This window comes from Phyllobates terribilis, unplaced genomic scaffold (assembly GCF_046119375.1).
Source record: "Phyllobates terribilis strain yellow unplaced genomic scaffold, ASM4611937v1 Scaffold_2__4_contigs__length_985480577, whole genome shotgun sequence".
Lineage (NCBI taxonomy): Eukaryota > Metazoa > Chordata > Amphibia > Anura > Dendrobatidae > Phyllobates > Phyllobates terribilis.
Window position 1 is genome coordinate 388,077,093 of NW_027362762.1, and position 27,590 is coordinate 388,104,682.

A 27,590-nucleotide genomic window follows, 5' to 3' on the forward strand; every position below is an offset into this window, starting at 1 on the left:
TTCCTAAAAGCTAAAAAAAAATCAGGTGACATAGAAGTTAAATTATTTGTAACCGCGAGAAAGACTATACTTATTCATCCAATTGTCAGTCATGAACCTGCCAATTACTTTTGTCTAAAAGACAAATTATTAATTGTAGCAATTTACTTTGCGATGTATAATTTGTCTTCTCGAATTCTGTTCTTTAAAGGTTTTGTACCTATTTTGTAGAATGCGGAAAGAACAGGATCCAGCAGCTTGCACTGTAGTGTATTACATGCAAGCGCTACTTAGCAATTAGAACATTTGTAATAATAACAATTAAAATATGTTTTATTCATTTATATAATTTAAAAAAAGTGTTATAAGTTTTATGTAACCTTTATTATCTGCCAATCAGCTGTTCAGATAAAGTAGCATGATTTTGACACCTGTTCTGTTTTAGATGTGGTAAAATGTATCTGCTCCGGCAGTGTTTGACTATGTCCTGCCAAATCTGTCACAATATGGATACCATTGATGCCCATTGGACCTCATATACTTACTAAATGTTTTATTGAGTATATTTGTAGTGTGCATGCAGTAATATTCTTCCCATAAAATCAAACCAAAATGCAAATATGAAGTATGAAATATGACAGTGTAGAATTCTTCATAAATGTCCTAAAACATGATTTTTATGGTATGAAAGTAGTTAGGTTGTAATAATATGTACTAAGAAGAAAGCAATGCAAACAAGCTTACTTCCAGGAAGAAAATAGTTGGCTTTCTAGTCAACTTTTGGAGGAAGCTATAAAAGTCAAACAACAACAGGCTCTTCAAAGTACCTACTGTATCTGGGGTTGAATATAAGTTTCTTCCATGCAGTGGCTTCCTTCACCTAGCAATCCCTTAAAGACTAAGCACGCTTAGTAACAAAATTGATCATTTTTGTGCATGTACGTATGAATACTGGTTCATGAAACAAAAGATAGACTACGCAATATTGGCCTGGATTTCTACTATCATTGTTAAAGCCAAGAAATCCATATTTTATGTCTATTGAGGCTTTTATAGAAAAAAAAGAAAATACTTGAAGTCGATAGATCTTTTTTAATCTTACAGGTGTCATATCTGGATATTTTGGCTAAAGGTAATTGGAGAATTTTGGTTAATACAGGAAATAATAATGATAATAATACCGATACTTTACTGTTGCGCATTTTTAGATTTCTTAATTACTGTGTTCACTTTGTATCTGTTTTCAGCAAATGGCATGGAATTATAGGCAACAGGATGCAACTTGACAGCCATTTAATTTCTTTTCTTTTTTTTTTCTTTCTCCTTAATGTTCCTTGCACTCAGCTGAACGAGGCAGCCAAACAACTTATTGAGAAGGACAAGACAAGCTTATCCTCAGCACCAGGCTATGAGGTCCCTGTCTCTGTTGATGCCAACATGGTACTCAGTGTGACCCAGACTCCTATTCTAAACAATACCGGAGTTGTCAGTGACAACCAGAGGCATGTCGACATCAAGAAGAATGCCAAGAAACGACACTCGTTCACAGCCCTCAGTATGACGCACAAATCCTCCTATGCCATGAATAACAGGCATTCCATGGAAATTAGTGCTCCAGTATTGATCAGTTCTAGTGATCCTCGCGCTGCTGCCAGAATCGGAGGCATGGCTCAACTTTCATCCAGTGCACCAGTCCAGGTAACTGTTTTTAGAGCAGCCACATTAGGACATAACTAACAATTAGGAGCCCATTCAGATGGCGTATGAAGAAAACTAGCCAATATTTCCAATCTATAACTATAGTGTGTTGCCTGTGCTGTGCGACTTTCTTTTTGCGTGATGCATACATGTATCCTTCATACATGTGCCCACTATGGGAATCTAAACATGCTATCTTTCAAATCTCTTTTGCATGTTTATCTCTACTAACATTAAATCGAATATAGAACATATTCTAATACTAAACCTGTGCTGCCCTCATTATGACAGCATAAGCAGGATCACATTATAATATTCTGTTGACTCTCCTTGTTATTCATGGCTGTTGGAAGGTTAACTAGTCCCATAAATTATCATTTATTAACTTTATAAAATGGAAGGCTTATTAAAGCCTGCATATAGATGGACCTAATCCATAGAAATCCTAGGCCTATTTACACCCTGCTGTTTCCATTGACTATCTCGTGCCTTTGTCCTTAATGCATGGGCAAGTACAATACTTGATTTCTACTGCACCTTACTAACCATTTGTAGGAACAGTATATCAATGCTACTCGGTTCATTGGTAATCTGTTTTAACTATTTTATTTCTTAGGTTTTAATATTTTTTTCCTAATTGATCTAGTCCGGTGGAAGTGGAAGTAGTGTCAAATATGTATTAAATATTGTATCAGTATCTATCTAAATCAAGTTTGGGGTCACATAAGAAACTCAATAAGATTGGCTGTTAGGTATGTGTATCTGCAGCCTTTGTATACAATTTCATAGCCTTTACTACAAGAAGAAACTTTTGGATGAAAAACGTTAAGCTTTTTTTTTAATGTATCCTAAAAGGCATAAACTTGGTTGTTATGCAACAGCAGTAATCATTATAATGGAGCCTCTCTTGTGTCATGTATGCCCGATGGTGCTTAGGATGTCAGGTCTCAGATGGTGGAGTCTGCGATCATATTATTAACAATTAACTATTCTTGACAGATGCTTGGCAAGGTGCAGGCTTGCATTTATCTCAAAAGGATCTCATGAATAATGTAGCATCGCTTAATTCCAAGACTGGTAACATTGTGCCAGTTTGAGGATATAGTCATACAACATAAAGAAGATATGATGAATTAAAATGACAATGTTTATAAGGTTTATTCACCCATCATTATAAGGCTTGTGGTCATTCTAGGTACATTGATCACCTGCAGTGACTCAGTGCTTATTGTCATTTAGGTTTATATGGAGTTTAGTTATTTAAATACAGTAACTATAATACATTCAAGAGCTGGCATACTGTATGTTGAACCCATAGAGCTGCACAATGACTACTGCAAGTAAGGGGCCCATGTTCATCAATAAAAGGATTGTGTCACTTTTTTTAATGTTTGGACTCTATGATAAAAATGTATTTATTAGTGTACAAAATTAAATGGTGTAATTTTTTTTGTAAACTTTTTAACTCAGCTATTAGATCCTGCCATTTTTATTTGCTGGTGTATAAGTTTCAAAGTACACCACAAATACGGCAGCCGCAGGGCATAGGAGACTGCAGTTAGCGTCCGACCGTATCTACTGTACTGTGGCTGCCTGAACTGTGAACTGAGCACGTCCCCAGTTCACCCAGTGCCCAATTAACAGCTGTAGGTGTTATCATAGCCTAGTGCTGTGCATTTGGTTTCAGTTCCCATTGGTCACCTGTAATTGCTGTGATCTGAGTGGATCTGTCATGTCACTGCGACGCTCAGATCACAATAATGAGCAGTAACTAAGCACAGGTCCGGGTACCTGCTCCACAGCAGTTATTTATCCAATGACAGGTATTCACCTTTGGATGAAGTCACCACCGCAGTCCTGATGCCAGATCTGGTGTGCACTCTTTGGTAATTACTGTGATATGAACAGAGCAGTCATGTCATTGCGGAGCTCAGATCACAGTAATGACTAGTAAGTACTCATCAGATCCAAGAACCAGGACTTAGGAAGTGATTTCACCCAGCAGTAAGTACACATCACTGGATAAAGACACTGCCGCCACACTGGTGCCTGTACCTGGTGAGCGCTCACCAGATATTACTGTGATCTGAGCTCTGCAGTTGCAATGACATGACCACTCCGCTCAGATCAGAGTAATTGTCTACTGAGCCATATCATTTTATATTGTGTTATACAGTTCAAATATTCATGTATCTAAGCCAACCACGTGTATCACAGTCTGCAAGACCATGTATCAAAAGTTCTAAATGTCCCCCCGCCTCAATAAAAAAGAGATAGATAGATATCCGGGAAGTCCTATCTCTCAACTTTTATAAACCAGGAAAAGGAAATGTATTGTGATGGCCATTATAGAGTACGATGCTTTCAAAAATGCTAACACCTACACACACTGAGTATAGTATCCCCACATTGATTTCTTCTCCCACAGTTTCACCCCACACGTACAGTATGATGAATCCACAGTACCTCCAGCAAAGTATGATGTTCCGACAGTGCCACGAACGCAGTATAATTCCCATACAGCATGATGCCTCTAAAGTACCCCCAATAGTATCATATCACCATATTCCACACACACACACTCACACAGTATTATGCCCCCCACACTGTATGATAGCCTGTCAGTATGATGCCCCCACTCAGTATGATGGCCCCTTTCTCAGTATGAGGGCCCCCACGTCTCCCTACCCAGTATGAGGGCCTCACATCCTCCTCACTATGAGAGCTGCACAGCCACCTATTCAATATAATGGGCCCACCCACAGAATGAGGGTCTTCAAAGCCCTCACTCAGTATGTCTCTGCACTGTGATCCTAAACTTCATCCTCTTTCATCCTTTTGCAGAAACCCAAAAATTTAGGGGAGAAGTAACATCAGACACATGTAAGCATTTCCTGCCCACATACATTTACTGCAGTCATAAAGAAGCTAGCATTACACTGGGTTTTCATGACAAATGTCAGCAGCTGCCCGACCTAGTGTTTAAAAGTTGAAAATATAAAAACTTTTAAAATTATTTTTGATATTTTACACCATTAAAAAATTGAAAATATTTTTAAAAATATATTAATATTTTACATTTTTTTTCAATTGTTGAAAAAAAATTGTTTTAATGTTACATTCCATTTAAAACTATGTTCTAATGTCCATTAGATTGTATGCAATAATGCGTTGGTGGGCATTAAAGGTACGCTATATTGAACTGTTTAATGACCATATACGGTATAATGACCATATACTTGTCATGCATGGGGCCCTCTGCTCTTTTCTAATAGACCAGTGTTTCTTACTGTTATTAAGCTAAGTACATGTAAGAATCCAGGGTGTATACAGCTTTACTAGTAAGCACAAATATTGCAGTGTACACTGATATTACAACCTGACACATAATCACTATAACAATATCACATTTTCAATTTTATCTCATGCCATAAATACCAGCTAAATGTCCTTAGGCTTTAAGGTTGAAGTGATTCATATCAATAAATAAATTAATTATGGCAATCGTATATAGGTGTAGAGTGTTACAAAGAGTAATTTCACAAACAAATACTGCAGGTTAATTGGGAAGAGGGGTCAGTGGCTTCTGAATTCTGATTAAATGAGGAGCTATAGTTTGCAATTTCAGCTGTGTTGGCTGAGGGTAACAAATTTCAGAAAATTTCACATTTGTTTTTTTCCTCCACGTGAAAAATAGAATGCTTTTTTTGTTTGCTGGTTTGATATTTGGTCTATGTATTAGTTTTTACAATCAGTGCCGAATCCGCTTTTGTCATAATTAGAGATGAGCGAACCCGAACTTACAAGTTACCTGACAGTTACTGTCCAGTGCTAAATGCCAAACACGGACTTTCCCCGGAAGTCTGTTGCAATGTTCGGAGTTCCAGAGGAAGAGAGAAAGAATTTTCTGGCTCAAAAGTCCGAGTCCACGTTGTTTTCAAATGGATTCTGGTTCAAGTTCAGGTGCAGTTCTGGTACCCAATCCTTAGAATAAGGTTCGGGTCAGGTACCAGAACCCTAACTTCCATGGGTTCACTCATCCCTAGTCATAATAATTCAAAGTGTCTTCTATCAACTACTTGGTGAAAAAGGAACAGCATTCAGATGACATTCAAATCCTATTCTTTTTTTCCATGGACCCATTGACTTGAATCGAAGACTTTTATCTGAAAATCCTATCAAAATAGGACATGTTCATTGTTTTTTTTAAGTCAGAATGGTCCACAAAAAAACTGATATAACGGACAGCATACATACGACAATCACTGTGTGAATGAGCGCCAACAAATACAATTCAATTTCTACAATGAGTTTAATTTCTATCCGTAAGTAGCTTTTCAGCATTCATCAAGTTTCCCATCTTTGCTAATTTTCTAGAAAATAACTGATTACCTTAAAAGTGGCTGGAAATTATTATTATTTTTATTATATGTTTTATCTTTGTTGAATACAAGTCACACTGAATAATCTGAAATTGAAATTCTTTCATTGACAAACCAAGCAGAAAGAAATGCAGGTCTGGTGCTGGTCCGTTAATATTTAGTCAAGCAGTTGAATGCACATATCTAATGAGGTCGCTTTTTATCCCACTCATGTGGACATCTTGAGTTGAAGCATGTGAGGCATTTTAATATGTGGCAAGCAATTTACTCAGGTAACTGCGCAAATTGCATCTGACATCTAAAACGTGAGTGGAGAGAAAGACGCTGAAGAGGCGGAGGAGGAGGCCTTTCCAAGTAGCAGTCACATTAATTCAGCAAATGCATCAATACATCTGTTCTGTGTGATATCGTCTAATGCAATAACAACATTGACAAGCTCTACTGAGCTAATCTTCTTTTAGCAGGGCAGAGATACGCTTCCAATTTTAATACCATTTACCTGACGACAGGTAACAGCAGATACCAGGGTAGAAAGATTAAAAGAGAACTTTAATGTTTCCTAAATTTGTAATGTCTGTCAATTGGGATTTAGCGGGTAAAAAGTAACAGGATTACAGAAGGCATACAAGGTGGAAACAAAGCGGCATCATGTTAAACATACGAGGTGTGCGTGTAAAGTGGATGACTAATGTGCTGTCTGTTCTTATAAGACATTGATTATCCATCTGTTTTTTGAGTACACCCTGTCAATGAAAGGATAAAGCCTGGCAATGATTTCATGGACATGCATTGATGCATCGGTAAGAGATCCTTCTTTCCAAAGCCTGTTCAGACAGAATTATATAAAGAGTTTGAAGGATGTTTAATAAATAGCTGTGATTTTCTCACACATAAATGAACACAATGATATATTGGATGAATGATATGGCAACAGCAAAAACCTATCCACTATACAGTAGATTTTGACCAATAGTAATAATTCAGCTACACAAAATCGATGTAGAAAATATTATATCATTTTCTAGGAAAGGGGAAGCATATGGCTTGCTAGTTGCATTGTTGCTACATACTCATTGTACAAGACATTCAGCAGTCTATTCCGTTGTAAAATATCAGCCTGTGCCAAATTTATGCAATGAAATAGGCTGCAGATATCAATATAATTGTTTCCATTTCAAGAAAAATGAATTTGCATTGCAAATGATACTATTGATCCATTGATTATTTATTCACGCTGAATCATGAGGTCTTTTATGTATTGGTTTCTCTATCTTGACCGCCAGGGAAGTGACATTTAACCAAGAGGTCCATGGCAAATTTTAGAATTTGGGATGATATAATATGTATGTTAAGGCGAGCGGTTGCAGACAACTTTATTTAATGGAACGCAACCAACCCCGGGGTCCGCGATGCAGCCTAGAGGACTGCTGCCGAACACTTTCTGGGTGGAAAGGCAAACGACAACTAAATGATAGACCCTTCCATGTTAACTTCACACCGGACAGGGTATAGCGGTACGCTCTATCTCCGTTTACAGCACGGAGGAGAGAGCGACCGGCGACGCACCTAACAATTATCTTAGCCCTTCGTGTTAACGCACACGGAAGGGTAAGGCGGTTCGCACAATCTCCAGGAACCGCAGCGAGACGTGCGACCATGGGAACACCAGTAGCCCTGTCTTTGATACAGGCGCTACGCTATGGGGATTGGCGCTAAAGCAGTTCACACAATCTCCAAGAACCGCAGGGAGACGTGTGTCCGGACTATGAGCAGTAGCCCTGTCTACGGTACAGGCGCTACACTATAGGAGACGGCGCTAGCGTGCGGGTGTGATTCCCGCCGGGTATTTGAGCACTCAGCCGGCGGCTACCGGACTGAGCAAACCCGCTCTAATTAGCTCACAGGCGGCTCGGGGTGTAAGGCGAACCCCCTAGTTAGAGCCAGTCAGCGAGGCGAAGCTACCTGCCTACTTTTTCTACCTGCCTAGCTAAAGCTATGGCTCTTCGAGGAGCCCAGAGTAAGCGTGCACACCACAAACAGCTAGCTCAAATGATCTGAGCGTGCCGCCATGTTTGTGGGCGGGCCTTTTAAAGATTAAGCCCTGCCCCACTGTCGCACCATAGGTGACGACACCCGTGACCAGGCTTTGCCAGGTCACCGGGTCAGGTGGGTGCCAACCCACCAATCATGATCCGCCAGGTCACGGACATGCTCAGTGCGGCAAATCCTGGACTTAGATTCCACAAGCCCTGTCTCCCTCTGCAACCCAGGCTTAACATTGCTAGGCACAACTACCTGGGAGACAAACAGTGCTCGTGGACCAGCTAGGTGTTGGGGCTGATGGTGATGCTGAGCAGCATCATCCCTGGCTGGACTGGAATGGGAGACCACAGAAGGTCCTGGACCCATTTCGAATCCAGCACCATACTGACGCCTAACAATGTACATAGCAAATATGATGACATAGTAGTTTTAAAATGTCGGTGTATTCATTTTCTTTCATTACTTTGCTATAGCTTCTGAATGCTTAAAGTGGCACTCCAGGTTGGTTTGTTTTTGTAATTAATCCTGTAAGTAGTCCCCCAATATGTATAATTCAGCTAGTATTTTCTTATTTAGCTGTTCTTTTCTATCTGGAAATTCATAGTATACTTATCTTTAGTTAGGTCATCCCATGGTGGCCTCCTTGGAATTACATGCTTTAATGTTCTCTGAAGTTGGTCACCATCTCAATCAACAGAACCATCAGAGTCAACATACTGTCTGATGAAATTCCATGGCATGTACAGTAGTTCTCTACAGAGTGAAGACAGAAGCTTCTATCAAAGATAATGATGATAATTTCACAGCTCCTGTCATCTTGTCAAACAATAATAATGAATGAGATCACAGTTCTGCTTCTGACTGTATACTTATAATCAGATTTTCATCACCGCATATAGAAATTGTATAACTATACTGGCTTTAATTGGTCATGTGATGTAGTACTGATTCATTATAGAAATTTCTAGCAGTGCTTAAAGGAAAAAATCCAAGATGAAATCTAGGAATTAAGATGGTGTCTAAAGGGAAGAAATCCAGGCTACGCTATATGTAAGTGAGCCTTCCAAACATAAAAGAAGTACAGAGCGTGACAGACAATTATGTGGGGATGCAGTTATTAAAAAAAATGAGACTGCTTCTTTAACCAATTCAGAACCAAGCCTTTTTGACTTGTCCTGACCAGACACTTTTTTTATTTTAATATTTTTTGTTTACATAAACCTTTAACACCTTTTAAAAAAAATTCTATTTTTTAAATATTTGTTTTTACGACTAGAAAGTACCACTAAAAAACATTTACATTTTGTTTGCCTCTCATTCCCAAATACATTATGATGCCCGCAAAGAGAACAATAACACAGTAAGATGTCCTCACAGTACCACACACAGTATGATGCCACCACCGTATATTGGCCCCCACAGACTCCCCACTCAACATATGATGGCCACCAAAATCCCCCACAGCCACCAAAACAATATGATGGCCCCTCACACAGTATGATTGCCCTCACAGACCCTCACATAGTATGATGGCCCCCACAGCACCTCACACAGTATGATGGCCCTACAGCCTTTCACACAGCTTTATACCCTCATGGCCACCCCTTCCCCATTTTAAGATGCCCCTCATTATTATTATATTTTATTATGCTTTGCTTAAATAGAACCATCATATTCTGTCCTAAAGGGGGTTCACAATCTAAATTCCCTATCAGTATGTCTTTGGAGTGTGGGAGGAAACCAGAGAACCTGGAGGAAACCATGCAAACAAGGAGGAGAACATACAAACTTCTTGCAGATATTGTCCTTGGTGAGATTTGAACCCAGGACCTCAAAGCAACAGTGCTAACCACTGTGTCACTGTGCTGCCCTTTGTACAATAGGATGCCCCTCACAGCCTCCCACACACAGTATTATGGTCCTACAGAGTCCCCCATACACAGTACCATGGCCCCCTACTCACAGCATCATGCCCATACAGTTCCTTCACAAGTACTGACAACATTAGAAGAATAATCCTATAAGCTTGATGCACGGCATTGCAATGTGCAGGATGTGGACTGAGGCGTTGCACAGTAGACGTGATCTAATGACATAATTGCACCTGCTGTGATGACACTGAGACTCACAAACTGAATGGGGAACAGGGAGCGAGTGGCTTCATGTCCTTTTTTTTAATGCAACTGTATCTGCATCCTGAGGATGCAGATATTGTTGAAATTCAGAAGTTGGGTAGAGATGGTACTGTTCACAACCAGTCCTAGATTCAGACTGGCTCACTGGGGAACCGGAGAATCCTCTGATGGCCACTGGCCTCTCCATCAGGGGTGTCCATCGTAGCAAACCTCATGGCTGCTATGGGGCCCCTAAGTCTGTTATTCCAAAAAACTGGAGTAAATCTTCCATATAAAAAATATCACAATTTTTATTAAATTAACAAAATACATAGGCAAACACATATACAATGCAAGAGTCAGGTATTAAAAAGCATGACACCCACTAACCATTGTAGCTTGGGATGAGATGAGCATATAACCATATATGCTGAAATAAAGTGCTAGTGCTAAAAGTATTTAGTAACAAAGACTGCTGTGTGCGCAATCTATAAATCACCACATCCACACTGCGTTTAAGTGCAGAAAAATTAAAGAGATCCATAAATATAAAAACAAGGTTTTATTTAGTCAATCAATTAAAATATCAAACCAGATTAAAATACAACATATAATTAAAATAGAGGAACAGAGTGCCCAGTATAAGGGGAATAGCTCCTGCCCAGAATATAACAATAGTATCACATATAGTAGGCTCAAAAAATCAATAGAAATAACTAATAATAATAGTCATGAGATGTCAATATGTGCTGCAATTACATCTGCAAACTGACATTTAAGACAACCTAGCTACAAAAACCTGTATGGGAAAGGAAGTAAGCCCCAATACATGAAAAACAGCTTAGATAATATAAAATTAGTATATGCAGTGAATATATAGAGCAGCAAAATTAGTTTAAATAAATCATAATGAAATCAGTATTTGGAATGTATAAAGAGAGTGTCATGATTGATACAAGTAAAATCTTATACCTGATCCAGATTGAGTAAAGAGATGAGCCATAAATTAGGAATGTGCAGAGACCCGGGCAGAATGCTGTCCCCCTTCACCCCAACGCGCGTTTTGCCCGCTTGCTTCTTCCGGGGGCGTGTCAGGGTGAGGGGAGGACGTCGTTTTAAACAACGTGTTGGCCAATCAAACAGCTTATAGCTGGAAATGGGAGAACCAATCACCGGACTTGAATCGCGCATGACGCGACCGCTCCTCCTCCCAAGTAAAAGTGGCTTCCAGCGGAAGCGCTCAGTGACCCGCACGCTGGAATGCAAGCTTGTCAGTAGCGAGCGCCCATGGAAGCTAGGGAGGAGAGAGAAGGATACGCATGCGCATAGTCCGGCATTGTGGTGAGAGACAATAATGGATTACTATGGACTAAAGAAGAGGAAGTAAGTGGAGGAATATAGATCATACATATTAGTAGGCTAGTTGCAATGTGGCTATATTCATATTGTTATACACCAAATTTCTAGAGTACATGATTATAAGGACAGATATATACATAAAAAGAATACATGATTACACAAATAGATATAGACCAATATCCACATAATTAATTATAAATGAGAACTCAATAATAAATAAAAGAAACATATTATGAAATGAAAAATATATATAAATGAAAAATATATATAAATATATAATATATATATGAAAAATAATAATAAATAATAATAACGATATTGCCAATAAATAAAAATGAATAAATATGTTAGATTGTGTGCGCAATCTGCTTAGTACATCAAAATAGCTATATCACTGAGTGCTTGGTGATAATGATAACCTTGGGCTATATGCAGTCACACAGACAACAGAAAAGAGGCTCTTACCCATAATTAACCCATGTAGGATGTCACAGAAGTAGCCCCAACGCGCGTTTCACATTGGCTTCCCCGGGGGCTGGGGCCTCTAAGTTGGAGAGATCCCAGTGCTCAACAGCTGCCCTTAAAGCTGGCAATGCTGCAGCCATTGTTTGGATTTCAACTTTATATGCACCCTGAGGATGCAGATACCGTTGAATACAATGGTCTAGAAGAGAGATGATTGCTCTCTTACCCCCATTTAGCATATGTGCTTGAGACAAGATGGGGTAGGCCTTAGAATGGAAAATGTGGAGGCCAATTCTGTATATAGGGGAAATGTGGGGCCTTCATACTTTGTATAGGGAGTTGTCGGTGTCATCATACCGTGTATAGGGAGCTATGAGGGCCATCAAGCTGCATATAAAGGGGCTTTTGTCACATCTTTCTGTATATAGAGGATAGTGAGGGCTTTCATACTGTGTATAGGGGCTGTTGGGGTCCTCATACTGTGTATAGCGGACCTCGGAGGACAACATACTGTATATAGGGAGCTGTGGGGCCTCATTTGTGTGTAGGGAGCTATGGGGGCCATCATACTATATACAGGGATCTGTGGGGGTCATTATACTGTGTATAGGGAGCTGAGTGCAGAGGAGCAGTTGGGACATCCTGTATGTAGAGTTGTAGGGCATCATACTGGGAATAGGGGGCTGTGGGCCATCATACTATGTACAGGGGACTGTGGTGGTCATCCTACTGTGGATGTGGGGCCATCGTACTGTGTATAAGGAGCTGTGGTGTCATCATAATGCATTTAGGGAGCTATGGGAACATTATACTGTGTAGATGTTATCAGTTTTGGACATCATACTGGGACATCATACTGTATATATCATACTGTATAATAGGTAGCTCTGAGGGCCATCATTTTTTTTTATAGTTGGGCTGTGAGTCATCATACTAAGTATAAGGGGCTGTGGGAGCCATCATACTGTGTATAAAGGGATGTGGGGCTGTGGTGACATTATACTGTCTTGTTGGGATCACCTTAGGGTCATCATACTGTGCATGTGTTGGGGAATTCACTGTGCGTGTATTATACTGTATGTTGGGGCGGAATTTTGGGGGTAATATACACAAAAGAGGCCATGAAATCGGTATGGTAGTAGTGAAAACACTGAGGAGCTTCTCTGGGCAAGGATTTGTGGAGCTATACTACACAGCCCTCTCCAATGTGTTATTTTGCCTTATCATTAAAGTAGTTTTCAAAGTCAGGGTTTCTCCAGGCATTGTGTCATGCCTAATACTAGCAATGAGTAGAATACTCAGTTAGGATTCTGCTCTGCTTGCCGGTTCCATCAGTCATCACATGATCGCTCATATCCAATTTGCATACCTATGGTCATAATCTGAATAATATGAAACAGGAAGATTGGCTACCAGGCACGTGACCACAAGAATGCACGTTGCATATTAGCAATCGCGTGATAATCAAAGAAAGCAAAGCCGAAACTGTATCTTATGGTAATACGGCAAGATACGGTGCCTGACGACAATTAGCTCCTTTATTGATAATACATTAGTTTTGTATAGGTGAAAGGTGGGCCTTCAGAATCAAGTCCCCTCATGAGTTCAAGGTTTCCAGTCTGACACTGACCAGACTTGTCTTTCATTAAAAGCCCAATAGCAGTCCTGTGGTCTGCCACTCTTAAAAGTATGACACCGGTATAGGTAAACTTATTCATAGGTTAGTGGGTTGTTCCCAAATTGCATTGTTTTTAACAAAGCACAGTAAATGCACACTGGCATGCAAGGTGTGGGAAAGACTTAGTGCAACACAAAAGGAAGAGGGAAAGGGAGCCCAGACTCTAGGAAAAGGGCGAGTGGAGAGCTGATCTACTATCTGATCTACTATCACCCTGTCTCCACTAACGTCCCTATGTTGGCTCTTCATCAATCGCCACATGTGAACCTCACCCTGTCTTTCCCTGGCGTTAGACCCTGGCTAGGGAAGGGAGGGAGATGAGCGCAAGTCGATCCCCAGTGGCAACTAAAGACAACAAGGGGGAACAAACAAGGGAAGATAGCTTAGCTTTTTGTCGACTTCAGAGAGATGAACAACCGTCCTTATAACTTCAGAAAGGATGAAGTAATGCACTTTCTCCGAGCCTTCACAAAGGGTAATGTGAGTATCGCCAGCACCTCCCTCTGGCAGACAGCTGGCATTTATACACCCAGGCCAGGGTGTTAACCAGCCAGAGGAAGGTAGCCGCTGGGTCTTAGAGAGACAGCCTCTAAGAAGGTGTCTGTAATGCGAAACGTAGAGATCTCCTGCAACCAACTGCAGGGTGACTGCCTCACTTCTGACACACCCGTGACACATACTTACAGTTAATATACATACTGATCACAACATAAAGATTATTTTCTTGTGCCTTTGTGCCTTTTTTACATCGAGCTTCTCCTAACATAATAGGCAGTTCTATTCTTATTTGCTAAAACTGCATTTCTCAGCAGTACATCCTTCTCTTCAGTGCTGCCGCCCCCTTCCCTGTGTGCTCCTGACAAGTGCCACCATTCTGAGTTATCAACAAGCTAATCTAAGTGTAGGATTCACCTTATGCTTCTGTGCACTCTATGTTCCACTCTATGTACAATACTTTGCCTGACTAATTCTATCTCTGCCATTTACATCATTAAACTGGTATACAGCAATTTTGGTGCCAACAATGTATGAACGGTTTTATATTATATTTATGGTGCTGATTAAGAATATGACTTCGGTTTTGCCAGACTGGCTCTAGTTTCTAAGATATTTAATAATTAATTACAGTAGAATTATGGCTTCAAAAAGTTGCTTTAACAGCATTGTAAGCCTACAAATTGAAATGCAAAATAATTAAATGGGATATTTCATAACCTAAGACACTGTTAAAGAGTCAAAAGACAGACTAAAAGACTAAAAGCGATTGCATTTCTTATAACACACAAGTTGCATTGGGGGAATGCATTATTTTCATGGATGAATTATCTCAAAAACTTGAACCAATTTAGCAAAATTAATGGGATTTTTTAATTCAGTACCCTCAAAATACCATAAATCCATTCTAAAAACATTGGCTCCTAAAAAAATTTTTTTTTTGTAGACCTTATTATAACTTTAATTGGTTTTACATCATTAGCGCCACCACGGCAGAAAGTAATCCTCTGCAACATACATCAATAGAGAAGCATTTGCAGTTTTACATCAGTAACCTCACAGCAGCAGGCAACAAATACAGCTAAGTTAATCTCAGCTTCTGTACAAAGAATCAACTCCTGGAGCATATCTCTCCTCTCAGCTCCTTGCATACAGCCCACCCTTTAGTATATCTCAGATTTCTGCCCCCTCTATATACAGCTCATCCTTCAGAATTTCTTTCTTTTCTGTTCAAACTATGTACAGTTATATGAAAAAGTTTGGGCACCTCTATTAATCTTAAGCTTAATGTTTTCTTAAAATTGGTGTTTTTGCAACAGCTATTTCAGTTTGATATATGTAATTCAAATTTTGTTTGAATGCAGATTGCACATTTTCTGTTAGTACAATAAACCTCATTTCAAGGCAGAAACATTACTGTGTCCAACAGTTATTACATATATCAAACTGAAATAGCTGTTGCAAAAACACCAATTTTATAAAACAATAAGCTTAAGATTAATAGGGGTGCCCAAACTTTTTCATATAATTGTATAGCCCATCCTGCAGTATATCTCTCCTTTTCTGTTCCCTCTTTATACAGCCTATCCTTCAGTATATCTCTCCTTTCTGTCCCTTCTATGTACAGCCCATTCTAAATTAGATCTCTTCATTCTAGCCTCTGTATATACAACCCGTCCTGCAGAACATCACTTTTCTTAGTTACCAGCACACACGTGCTGCTGTTTCCTGGTATTACCCCTGCACTGCAATTAAGGAGGCTCTATCCCTTTCTGTGACATCATCTCTGACAGTAGGAGCTTCAGTTTAGACAGACACAGCACAGCTATTCTGGCAAGATGTCAGCTAAGAGAGATTGTACTGCTCAGGATTAACTAGAGCTCTGGAACTTCAAGGCAGTTCCGATACCAAATAAAGATTAAATAGAGTCTAGAAAGGCTTTCCTAGAGGGTGATATGTGCAAAATAGGGCAGACTTAAAATATGGTAATATTGGCACCAAATAATAAATATATATATTATTATAACACCATATTGGGATTTTGGAAACACCCATTTAACTAACACCTTTATTTCGATGCATGTACTTCTTTCTATAGGATTATGAACAATCATGGCAAATATGGGCATGAGAATTAGTTGCTAACAAACAATACATAATGATAACCCTGCAGATTTCAAACCCTGTTCGGTCTGTCGAATGTATATAGTGTGTCTCTCAAAGCAGTAGTGCATCCTGCTAAATTTCCCAGCAATAAGAGGAAATGCAATAGCAATGAACCTATTTTATAATCATTGGAAGCTCTAATGACAATACTGATGTTCAAAATGCAGGAAAGCGGAAAATGATTTTTTGGCCTTATTGGCACAAGGATGTAAAATGAATAAAAAGGAGACGTACTTAAATGTCTATTTCACTTTAGAAACGACATATCTGATGTTACAGTGCTGTACTATATTTGGGGAACTGCAGAGTTTATGGTTAGAAGGGATTGATTATTATAACACAAAAGTCTTTTGTTGTACACTTTTTACAAGGATGTTCAATAGTTTTCAAAATTTTTGACTACAGTACAATTTCCATAGCTTAGTATTATCGGGACCTGAGAGGTACAAGTTAGCAGATATTCTGGTTTATTGTAAAGTCATTGAATGTAATTTCACTTGCAAATTTACAAAAACTTCAAGATGTTTGGGTATCTGGTATAACTTTGTAATGTGTACAAAACCCACACAGGGGATGAAAAAGTATTTATAATATTTTACATTGACATTAACATATGACTAAATGTTAAAAATAGACAAGTCCAATAAAAGCTTACAAAGGGATATAGTGATACAAAAGCAGATAGGGCCCAGTTTCAGAGAGTTTCAAATGTCCACTGTGGGCACAATTATTAAGAAATTTGTATTTTTGATAATGAGTTTTATTATTGAATAGCTACAGTGTTGCTGGTAAATTCAAAAGGGTAACCAACATGACACCTGAATATTTAAGAAAGTAAAAGTGAGGTTTTGTCTTTCTTAGGAGAATATTGTCACGCTGTCTCTGTATACTGGAGGTAGGGGGCCTAAGCTGACCCTAAGCTGGGGCCCTGACTAATCCCTCAACCTGGAGGTACTGTTAAAGGTACAGAGGTCCAGGCCGCCAGCGTAACCCCTACCTCCTGAGGATCCCTGCACCTAAGTAATCTAGTCCTGAGAAGGACCCCGATCACAACAAAAGGGGACAAGTAATAATATACCCACACACAGTACTTAGACGAACGAGACAGTACAAGGGAAAAACCAAAACCACCTTGCATACAAAAACTACACTACTACAACAGAGGGAACACCAACGGGAAAGGAGATAAATGATAAAGCGAGGAAGGGAAAAAACACTCCAAATACACTTATCTCTGAAACTCCAAATACCACGATCCGCTCTGTTAGTCTGCATGAAATGCTTTCACCGACACTTGCCTAACAGACCAGCAGGCATTTGAAGGAGTCTCACTACAGCAGCATTGATTGCAGCTGGGCGAGGCTGAACCTCGTCTAGCACAGAGAGAGAGAGAATTAACTCCCTCACTGCCGAAAAACACAAAGCACCAAAAAGTCAGCTGCGAGAAGTCAGGCTGTGTAATCGTGACGATCTTCGTGGCGACACACCCGTGACAGTACCCCCCCTTCTACGAGGGGCCTCCGGACCCTCAGGGCCAGGTTTATCCGGGTGAGTCGTGTGGAAGGCCCGAACTAATCGGTCTGCGTTAATATCCGACGCAGGAACCCACATCCTCTCCTCAGGACCATACCCTTTCCAATGAACCAGGTACTGAAGGGACCGGCGATTAAAGCGTGAATCGATGACCCTCGATACCTGGAACTCCAAGTTACCCTTGACCACCACTGGAGGGGGAGGTAAAGGTGACGGTACCACCGGCGCCACATACCTCTTAAGCAACGATCTGTGGAACACGTTGTGAATTTTAAACGTAGGGGGGAGGTCAAGACGGAATGCCACCGGATTAATAATAGAACTGATTCTGTACGGCCCGATGAACCTGGGACCCAGTTTCCAGGAGGGAACCTTAAGTTTTATATTCCTGGTAGACAACCATACCCGATCGTTCACACTTAGGTCCGGACCAGACACTCTCCTCCTATCAGCCATACGTTTGTATCGGTTCCCCATAGTATTCAGATTCTTCAGCACCCCTCTCCATACTGAAGCGAGTGATGAGGAAAATCGTTCCTCCTCAGGAACCCCCGAAGAGCCCCCCCTACTGAAAGTACAAAACTGGGGGTGAAAACCATATGCCCCAAAAAACGGGGACTTACCAGTGGACTCGCTCCGCCTATTATTAAGAGCAAACTCTGCCAGAGGTAAGAAAGAAGCCCAGTCCTCCTGGTTCTCTGACACAAAACACCGGAGATATGTCTCCAAGCTCTGGTTCATACGTTCCGTCTGACCATTGGTCTGAGGATGAAAAGCCGATGAGAACGACAAATGCATCCCCCGCCGTGCACAAAACGCCTTCCAGAACTTGGACACAAACTGAGACCCCCGATCAGACACCACCTCGGAGGGTACCCCGTGAAGCCTCACAATCTCCCCAATGAACACCTGCGCAAGAGTTTTAGCATTAGGGAGAGCCGGAAGAGCGATAAAATGTGCCATCTTGCTGAACCTGTCCACTACAACGAGTATGACCGTTTTACCCGAAGATGGAGGGAGGTCCGTAATAAAGTCCATAGACAGATGAGTCCAAGGACGCTCCGGGATCTTCAAAGGTAAGAGGGCCCCAGACGGACGGGTATGTGAGGTCTTAGAGCACGCACAAACCCCACAGGACGCGACAAAAGTTACCACCTCCTTATGTAAGTTAGGCCACCAAAACCGACGCGAGAGGAGATCCACAGTTGCTCTACTCCCCGGGTGTCCTGCAAAAACTGAGTTATGGTGTGCCTCGATCACCTTTTGTCGCAACTGATCTGGAACAAACAGTCTCCCCGGAGGTCCAACAGGGGCGTCCCCCTGAGCCTCCAATACCTCCTCCTCCAGCTCAGAGCATACTGCCGAAACCACCACCCCCTCCTGAAGGATAGGAATCGGGTCGTCCGTATTCCCGGCCCCAGGGAAACTACGAGATAAGGCATCCGCCTTTACATTTTTTGACCCAGGACGATATGTAACGACAAAATTAAACCTGGTAAAAAACAATGACCACCTAGCTTGTCTGGGATTCAGACGTTTCGCGGACTCCAGATATAGCAGGTTCTTGTGATCGGTGATGACGGTGACCGGATGGACTGCCCCCTCCAAAAAATGGCGCCACTCCTCAAAAGCTAACTTAATGGCCAAGAGTTCCCTATTGCCGACATCGTAATTCCTCTCAGCGGACGACAATTTTTTAGAGAAAAAGGCGCACGGATGCCACTTACCAGGGGACGAACCTTGTGACAATACTGCTCCCACCCCTACCTCGGAAGCGTCTACCTCTACAATGAATGGCTGTGACGCATCAGGTTGAATGAGTATGGGTGCCGAGGCAAAACATTTTTTCAAGGAGGAGAATGCTTGACAAGCCTTGTCAGACCACCTAGAAAAATCCGTCCCCTTTTTAGTCATGTCTGTGAGAGGCTTAACCATGGACGAGAAATTACGAATGAACTTCCGGTAATAATTAGCAAACCCCAGGAAACGTTGTAGTGCCTTAAGATTCTCTGGCCGATCCCACTCAAGAACTGCCCGCACTTTCCCAGGGTCCATACGAAAACCGGACGCTGAAACCAGGAAGCCTAAAAACTGGAGTTCCTGTACGGCGAACACACACTTTTCCCATTTGGCATACAGTTTATTATCCCGCAAGATCTGTAACACCTGCCTAACGTGCTCCTGATGAGACACCAGATCCGGCGAGTAAATTAAGATATCATCCAGATATATGACAACAAACTGTCCCACCAGGCGGCGAAAAATGTCATTAACAAAGTGTTGGAACACCGCCGGGGCATTAGTCAGACCGAATGGCATGACAAGGTTCTCATAATGCCCCTCCGGAGTGTTAAACGCCGTCTTCCACTCATCCCCCTCCTTCATCCTAATCAGATTGTATGCCCCCCTGAGATCCAACTTAGAGAACCATTTGGCGCCCACGATCTGATTAAAGAGATCGGGAATAAGTGGGAGCGGATACGGATCTCGGACCGTAATCCGATTAAGTTCACGGAAATCCAGGCAAGGGCGTAAGCCTCCATCTTTCTTCTTAACAAAGAAGAACCCAGCAGCCACCGGTGAAGATGAAGGTCTAATATGCCCCTTAGCCAGACTTTCTGAAATATAATCCTTCATGGCCTGCCTCTCAGGACCAGAAAGGTTATACAACCTAGCTTTAGGTAACTTGGCCTCAGGGAGCAGTTTTACAGAACAGTCATACTCGCGATGAGGAGGTAGTTCCTGACACCCTTTCTCCGAGAATACATCCTCAAAGTCCGCCAGAAATGGAGGTAAGACCCAAGGAGTAACCGCACCGATGACCGTGTTCATGCAGTTTTTATTACAGAATTTACTCCATTGGCTTATCTCTCTGGTTTGCCAATTAATAACCGGGTTATGCTTAGTTAACCAAGGAAGGCCCAACACTATAGGAGTGGGAAGACCCTCCAACACGTAGCAAGACAACAGTTCTTTATGTATCGCCCCCACTTGAAGTTTTACGTCATGCACAGCTTGCAAAAAACTTCCCTGACCGAGAGGCCTGGCATCGATCGAGAATATGGGGATGGGTTTAGCCAACTCACTCAATCGCATACCTTGAACCCGGGCAAACAGAGCATCAACCAGATTAGCCCCGGCCCCACTATCCAGAAGAACAGATATCCTCTCAGTTCTCGTACCCACCACCACCTCCGCCGGTACGAGAAACTGAGACGAAACTAGGGACGAAATACCTACTCCCAGATTGCCGTCCACCACACAACCTGGGATCAACAGTTTTCCGACGACTCTTCACTCTGCAAGGGACGGGATGGACACCCCCCAATAAAATGTCCCTTTCTCCCGCAGAAGAAACACCTTCCTGTCTTATGGTGCACCACCGGTCCCCTCCCCCGAAATGATGTCCCTCCTAATTGCATAGGCTCCTCTGGACTGACCAGGGGAACCACCATATGAGGGGACCTTGTAGGAGGTGGAGTCATCACAGGGGGTAGAGTTATCCCGCACCTCTCCCGAAGCCGTCTGTCAACGCGAATAGCAAGGGCCATAGCGGCTTCCAGTGACGCGGGAGAGTCATACTGTGCCAACACATCCTGTAATTTGTCGGATAAACCTTGACAAAATTGGCTCCTAAGAGCCGGGTCATTCCACTGGGTGTCCGTGGCCCACCTACGGAACTCCGAACAGAATTCCTCCGCCGGACGATCTCCCTGCTGGATCCTACGTAACTTAGACTCAGCAAGGGAGATCCGATCTGGGTCATCATATACGAGTCCCAGAGCAGCGAAAAACCTATCCACTGACTGGAGAGCCGGGGAGCCCGGGGGAAGAGAGAACGCCCAAGATTGTGGGTCCCCTTGTAGGAGCGAGATGACAATTCCCACCCTTTGTTCTTCACTCCCCGATGACCGAGGCCGCAGCCGAAAGTACAACTTGCATGCCTCCCGGAAAACAAAAAACTTGTCCCGCCCCCCAGTGAACCTGTCAGGGAGAGCTACTTTAGGTTCTGGTCCGGCTTGCTCCCGAGGATACAAAACCTTGGACCTAACGTCCGCCAGCTCCATGGACAAACTCTGCAACTGCCGAGCTAGACCGGCTACTGGATCCATGGTAGCTGAAGAAAAACTAAGTGGGTCGGTGAAAATGTCACGCTGTCTCTGTATACTGGAGGTAGGGGGCCTAAGCTGACCCTAAGCTGGGGCCCTGACTAATCCCTCAACCTGGAGGTACTGTTAAAGGTACAGAGGTCCAGGCCGCCAGCGTAACCCCTACCTCCTGAGGATCCCTGCACCTAAGTAATCTAGTCCTGAGAAGGACCCCGATCACAACAAAAGGGGACAAGTAATAATATGCCCACACACAGTACTTAGACGAACGAGACAGTACAAGGGAAAAACCAAAACCACCTTGCATACAAAAACTACACTACTACAACAGAGGGAACACCAACGGGAAAGGAGATAAATGATAAAGCGAGGAAGGGAAAAAACACTCCAAATACACTTATCTCTGAAACTCCAAATACCACGATCCGCTCTGTTAGTCTGCATGAAATGCTTTCACCGACACTTGCCTAACAGACCAGCAGGCATTTGAAGGAGTCTCACTACAGCAGCATTGATTGCAGCTGGGAGAGGCTGAACCTCGTCTAGCACAGAGAGAGAGAGAATTAACTCCCTCACTGCCGAAAAACACAAAGCACCAAAAAGTCAGCTGCGAGAAGTCAGGCTGTGTAATCGTGACGATCTTCGTGGCGACACACCCGTGACAAATATCCATGTGTACAGAATTATTATGTAACTAAAGGAAAAACGTATATTTTCCAATCTTAATTGTTTATTTTCATATGTTAAAGTGAAACGAATAACCAAAAAACTCAAAATGTACAAAAATACATTCATGATATTTAAAAAAAAAAATTAGTAACCAATATAGCCTCCCTTCGTTTCAATAACAGTCATAAGCAATATCAGTCATAAGGTTTCTATCTATGTAGCCAGTCAGTTTCTCATTCTGTTGACAATCATCTTTTTGGCAACCCCAAACCCAGCCTCCTAGACACTATTCAAGAGAGGTGTACTGTTTTCTTTCACCGTACTGTAGATCTCCCATTTAAGAAGGGCACACAAGTTCTCAATAGGGTTTAGATCAGCTGAAGAAGGGGCCATGCCATTATTCTTTCATATTTAAAACCTTTCCTTGCAGCCAAGAGGTGGAGACTTCAAGGCATACGATGGAAAACTGTCCTGCAGAAAAATCATGGTTCTCATGAAAGATGCATACTTTTTCCTGTAGCACTGCTTGAAGAATGTGTCTTCTAAAAACTGTCAGTTTGTTTAAAAGTTGATTTTGAGTCCATCTTCAACCCAAAAAGGTCCAAAAAGCTCATCTCTAATAATAGCAGCCCATAAGTCGAACCATCCATTACTTTCATCTCATCAGTCCATAAAACTTTTGAAAAATCTGTCTTCAGATATTTCTCGATGTTTCAACGTTTGTGTCTTGTTCAGTGATGGTCGGGTTTCAGCCTCCCTTACCTTGGCCATGTCTCTGACCACTGTACTTCTGGGCTCTCAAGGGAAGTTGTAGTTCTAGAATATGACAGCCCTGGAGGATAAGGGGTTCCTGGTCCTGGTCGCTTTGTGTTTCATTCTTTTTAAATCTTTGTTATTTATTATTCGTCTTTTTTCTCAACATGTTTTTTGTGATCCTGTTGACTATTTGCTTTAAAACTTTTGATGCTTCTGTGATCACATCCCAAAACCTTAGCAATTTTAAGAGCTCTGCATACCTCTCTAAGACTGAACAAATTTTGACTTTTCAGAGTCATTGAAATCTCTTTTGTGGCTCAAAAAACAAGCTGCCTAATAATTATGCACACCTTGATAAAGAGTGTTGATATCTTTAGGCCTCACTCTCCCTCATTACACAGATACACTTGCCTAATATTTGTTCACACAGGGTATGTATGGCATGTAATGGACAGGTGATACTGTATGTTCTATTTAAAAGATCAGACATGTTGTGGTTAAGAACCGCCACACATGAGTTTCTGCAGATTTTTTTTTACTATAAACTATAGTTCATGTAAATGTGTTTTCCTCTTTATGTAAATACAATTTAACTATAGCAGTTAAAAAGCTGCTATATTGTATGTTGTAGTTCTTCAGTAAGCCAAAATACGATGACCCTGGAGGTCCCTTCCAACTCTAACATTCTATGATCTTCTTCTTTTTGGTAGTGGGAACATTGACAATTGTAACAATTGTATCCAGTTTATGCAGTACTTGAGATAAACATCTTGACATCATGGATAGCTGGTTGATACATTTTACTTGAAGTAAGTTTCAGAAAGCAGTAGCATCAAGAATCCATTTTTAACAGGTTGAATCAGAAGCCATAAAGGTGAATGTAATAAAATATAAAAACTGGCAAAAAATTACAGAAAGCAAATGGAAAGGTGCATTAAACTCTGTAAATCCTGTAACAGAAATGTTTTTAACAATTTGTTGTAAACTTGACACTTCACAATAATATAGAGAAAATATCCAATGGGAAAAGTCCCTTCCAACCACTCTTTTGGATACTTCGTAATACTATACACATGGAAAGTCGCCAACTTTTAAAATATAAAGCTGCATTCACATTTCAGACACGGTGCATTTTTTTGCAGCAATCACAATAAAACTGCAACATTTTTGGTGATATTTTCAAAAATCAAGGCACATGGTGAGTTTTTTTTGTTATGGTTGCTGCAGTGTGTGAACGCAACCTCTGCTTTAGTGTCTCAATAACTCTGACACCCTACAGTAGAGAGGGCCAAGTACATGGGATCAGGTGGGAATGGGTCCCAGAGGTGAGAAGGGATCACTACAAACTTTAATCCAGCCCTTTATAATAATAATAACAATAATACAAAATGACAATACTATTTATAAAGCCCTAGCAAGTTTTGCAGTCTTTTACAATTATAAAAATATATATTGAAAGACATAATGAAAAAGATGGGGCGAGTCAACATCTGGCTTCTATGAGTTTAGTATTAAACTAAAAAATACAGGAAAATACTTCTGAAAAAAAGCCAGTTTGAACCTATTCTAAGACTGGCAATATATTGAAAAAAAAATACAGATCTAGCAATAGTGTAAAAGCAGTAGTGTAATACATTTATGGCTATTGAATGATGACATAAATCTTTTTTTTTTTTTTTTGCAACAGTGATGACCACGTATTACCCCTTTGCCCCTTTTCTTTCAGACGGTACAAGTGTAAATACTGTTTTTCCAAGGCCGCCACAGAGAATGCTACTAATCTACACCAGTCATGATTATTATCAGCTTTACAGAGGCTTACTGAGTCTTAAGGGACCTGAGCAGGCACTTAATCATTTCCAGAGTACAAAGACCAGAGTGATGCTCTGGTGCCCTGGTGATCCCAGAAGTGGATGATTTTACTGGAAGAAAAGCAGTTCTCCCAAACGAGGGATAGCGAACCATAACACAGAATTAGCATTTCATTCATATCTACAGCTGTTTCTTATAACATTTTAAACCTATTTTATAAAATGAAGGCAAAAAAGCTTCTTCTTAAATGTCTCAAAAATTTTGAAGTAGAAAAAAACATACTGTTAATGAAATTAAAAAATTCAATTTATTTCTCCCAAATCATTTTATAAATTCACTCAAAGTAAACACAGTCATAACAAAATCTACTGCCATAACTGCGGTGTTAGTGGGGTTAGTACTACAAAAAGTGGCATATTAATAAATATGTTGTAGAGTTAGGCCATGCTCACGTCGCTGAAATTGGCAAATCCACAATATATTGTGTGAAATTTAGATTTGTTCCATGGATTAGCAAGCACATCATGGGCACTGTAGACCCGATTTTTTAAGACTGGTGTTGTACACCCCAGTCTACAAGAATGGAGGTAGCAGAGTAAGAGGAGCCTGATGCGTCACTTAATGAATTAGGCGCGTCTTACAAGTAGTAATGACAAATGCCACGGCACACATAGAGATCCAGGTGATATGCGTTGTGAAGAGCTGCCCACTTACTAAAGACTATGATACTTTTCCAGCACGGACCACCATTTTTGTCAATATTACTATTGTGTTGTATTAGTGATTTACTTGTTATGTTTTATATAGTTCTGCTTACTTGTGAGTATGTAAGATTCACTTGTAAAATGTCCAGCATTCCACTAATCTCATCTTTATCTCAGGAGTCCATTGTTCCAACAGCCAATGGTCTCATTGTGTGTGTGTGGATTGTGGACACAGTGGAGCCATCACCACAGAGGGTCTTACATGCTGTCTCAGATGAAGGCTTCTAGAATATTCTTCATTATTTTAGCGAACAGTGAATGTTTAAGGGGGAGGGTGTGATCACTTCCGACCTGGGAGGGGACTGATCCCAGTTGAAGAAAGTGGAGACATGTTTTACAGAGTTGTGTGGAAGGATTGAAGGAAGAGGATGGAGACCGTGGTCTTGGAAGGATGAATGGATAAACATGTTACCATTATGGATTATGTCGTTTGGATTTACACTTTCTTAAAAGGACTGCTGCTACTGGATACCTGTGCTTTCATTGTTTTATCTGCCGTCTAGAGGATCATGGACTGTGGCTACAGACTATACTGGCTGGAGATACGAAATCTGTGGGCCAACCAAAAGTTGGGAGACAGTGAGTATGGCCTTATACAAAGCCAGTGGAACTATTGAACCCAGCTTGGGAATTTGAGGACTGAGAGAACTGTATTTTGTCCATTTACCTGGAATTGCTTTGTTACAATGGCTGTGATCAATAAAATATTGTTGCATCGTTTACCTGCCTAGGTGATTACTTACAACCCACAACCTCAGATCTCTACATGCGTATTTATTAATGCAGCATGAGTCTGTACAGAAGAGGGCCAACAATTCGGTCAAAAGACCTTTTTTCAGTGCTAACCTCACAAAATTGGAAGAATTTTCCAAGAAACAATGGATGAAAATCCCTCAAATGAGAATTGGAAGACTCTTTTCTGGCTACAATCTGTGATAGTTTGAAAAGGGGGTGATACTAGGCATTAACCATCATTTAATCTTCAACTTGCTTAACTGTTCACAATAACAGTCATTTTGACCAAGGGTGCTCAAACATTTACATGTCACAATAACACTTGTCTTTTCTTTTAGGAATCCAAAATAGATCCCATTTTACCTTTTAGGCCACGGTCCCACTATCAGTATTTGGTCAGTATTTTTTCTCAGGAGTGGGAGACAAAACCAGGAGAGGGTGATAAATGCAGAATTGGTGACTTGTTTCTATTATACCTTTTCTCTGATTGTTCCTCTCCTGGTTTTGGCCCCAACTCCTGAGAAAAAAATACTGACCTGAATACTGATAGTGGGGCTGTGGCCTTACCCCTCTTTGGGCAGGAAGCTATATACCACCAAATTTTCAACTATTGGCTTCTTTATCAGTCTATCATTATGTACTTATGCAAGAAGTACATACAGCATGATCATTATATGTTGTCCAAACCTCTTTTATTAAAACAAAATTCAATACCTCTTTTTTAAAACACTGGAGTAAGGTGTGCCACATTTATTAAGATGATTTTTCAAAATTGCATCAAAACTAAATGAAAAATGTTAACACCCCAAAATTGCAACAGATTTCCAAAATAT

General features: G+C 41.0%; 1 protein-coding gene across 2 annotated transcripts in view; it reads left to right on the plus strand.

Annotated features, from left to right (window-relative positions):
* Positions 1 to 27,590, plus strand: part of SH3RF3 (SH3 domain containing ring finger 3) — a 661,819-nt gene that overhangs the window by 429,130 nt on the left and 205,099 nt on the right. The window contains exon 4 of one of the 2 annotated variants that reach the window (XM_073664834.1): positions 1,324 to 1,677. The exons of the other annotated variant lie outside the window; for it this stretch is intronic. Coding sequence (XP_073520935.1) covers positions 1,324 to 1,677 — 354 coding nt within the window. The remainder of the gene's footprint in view (positions 1 to 1,323; positions 1,678 to 27,590) is intronic. 2 annotated transcript variants of the gene reach the window in all.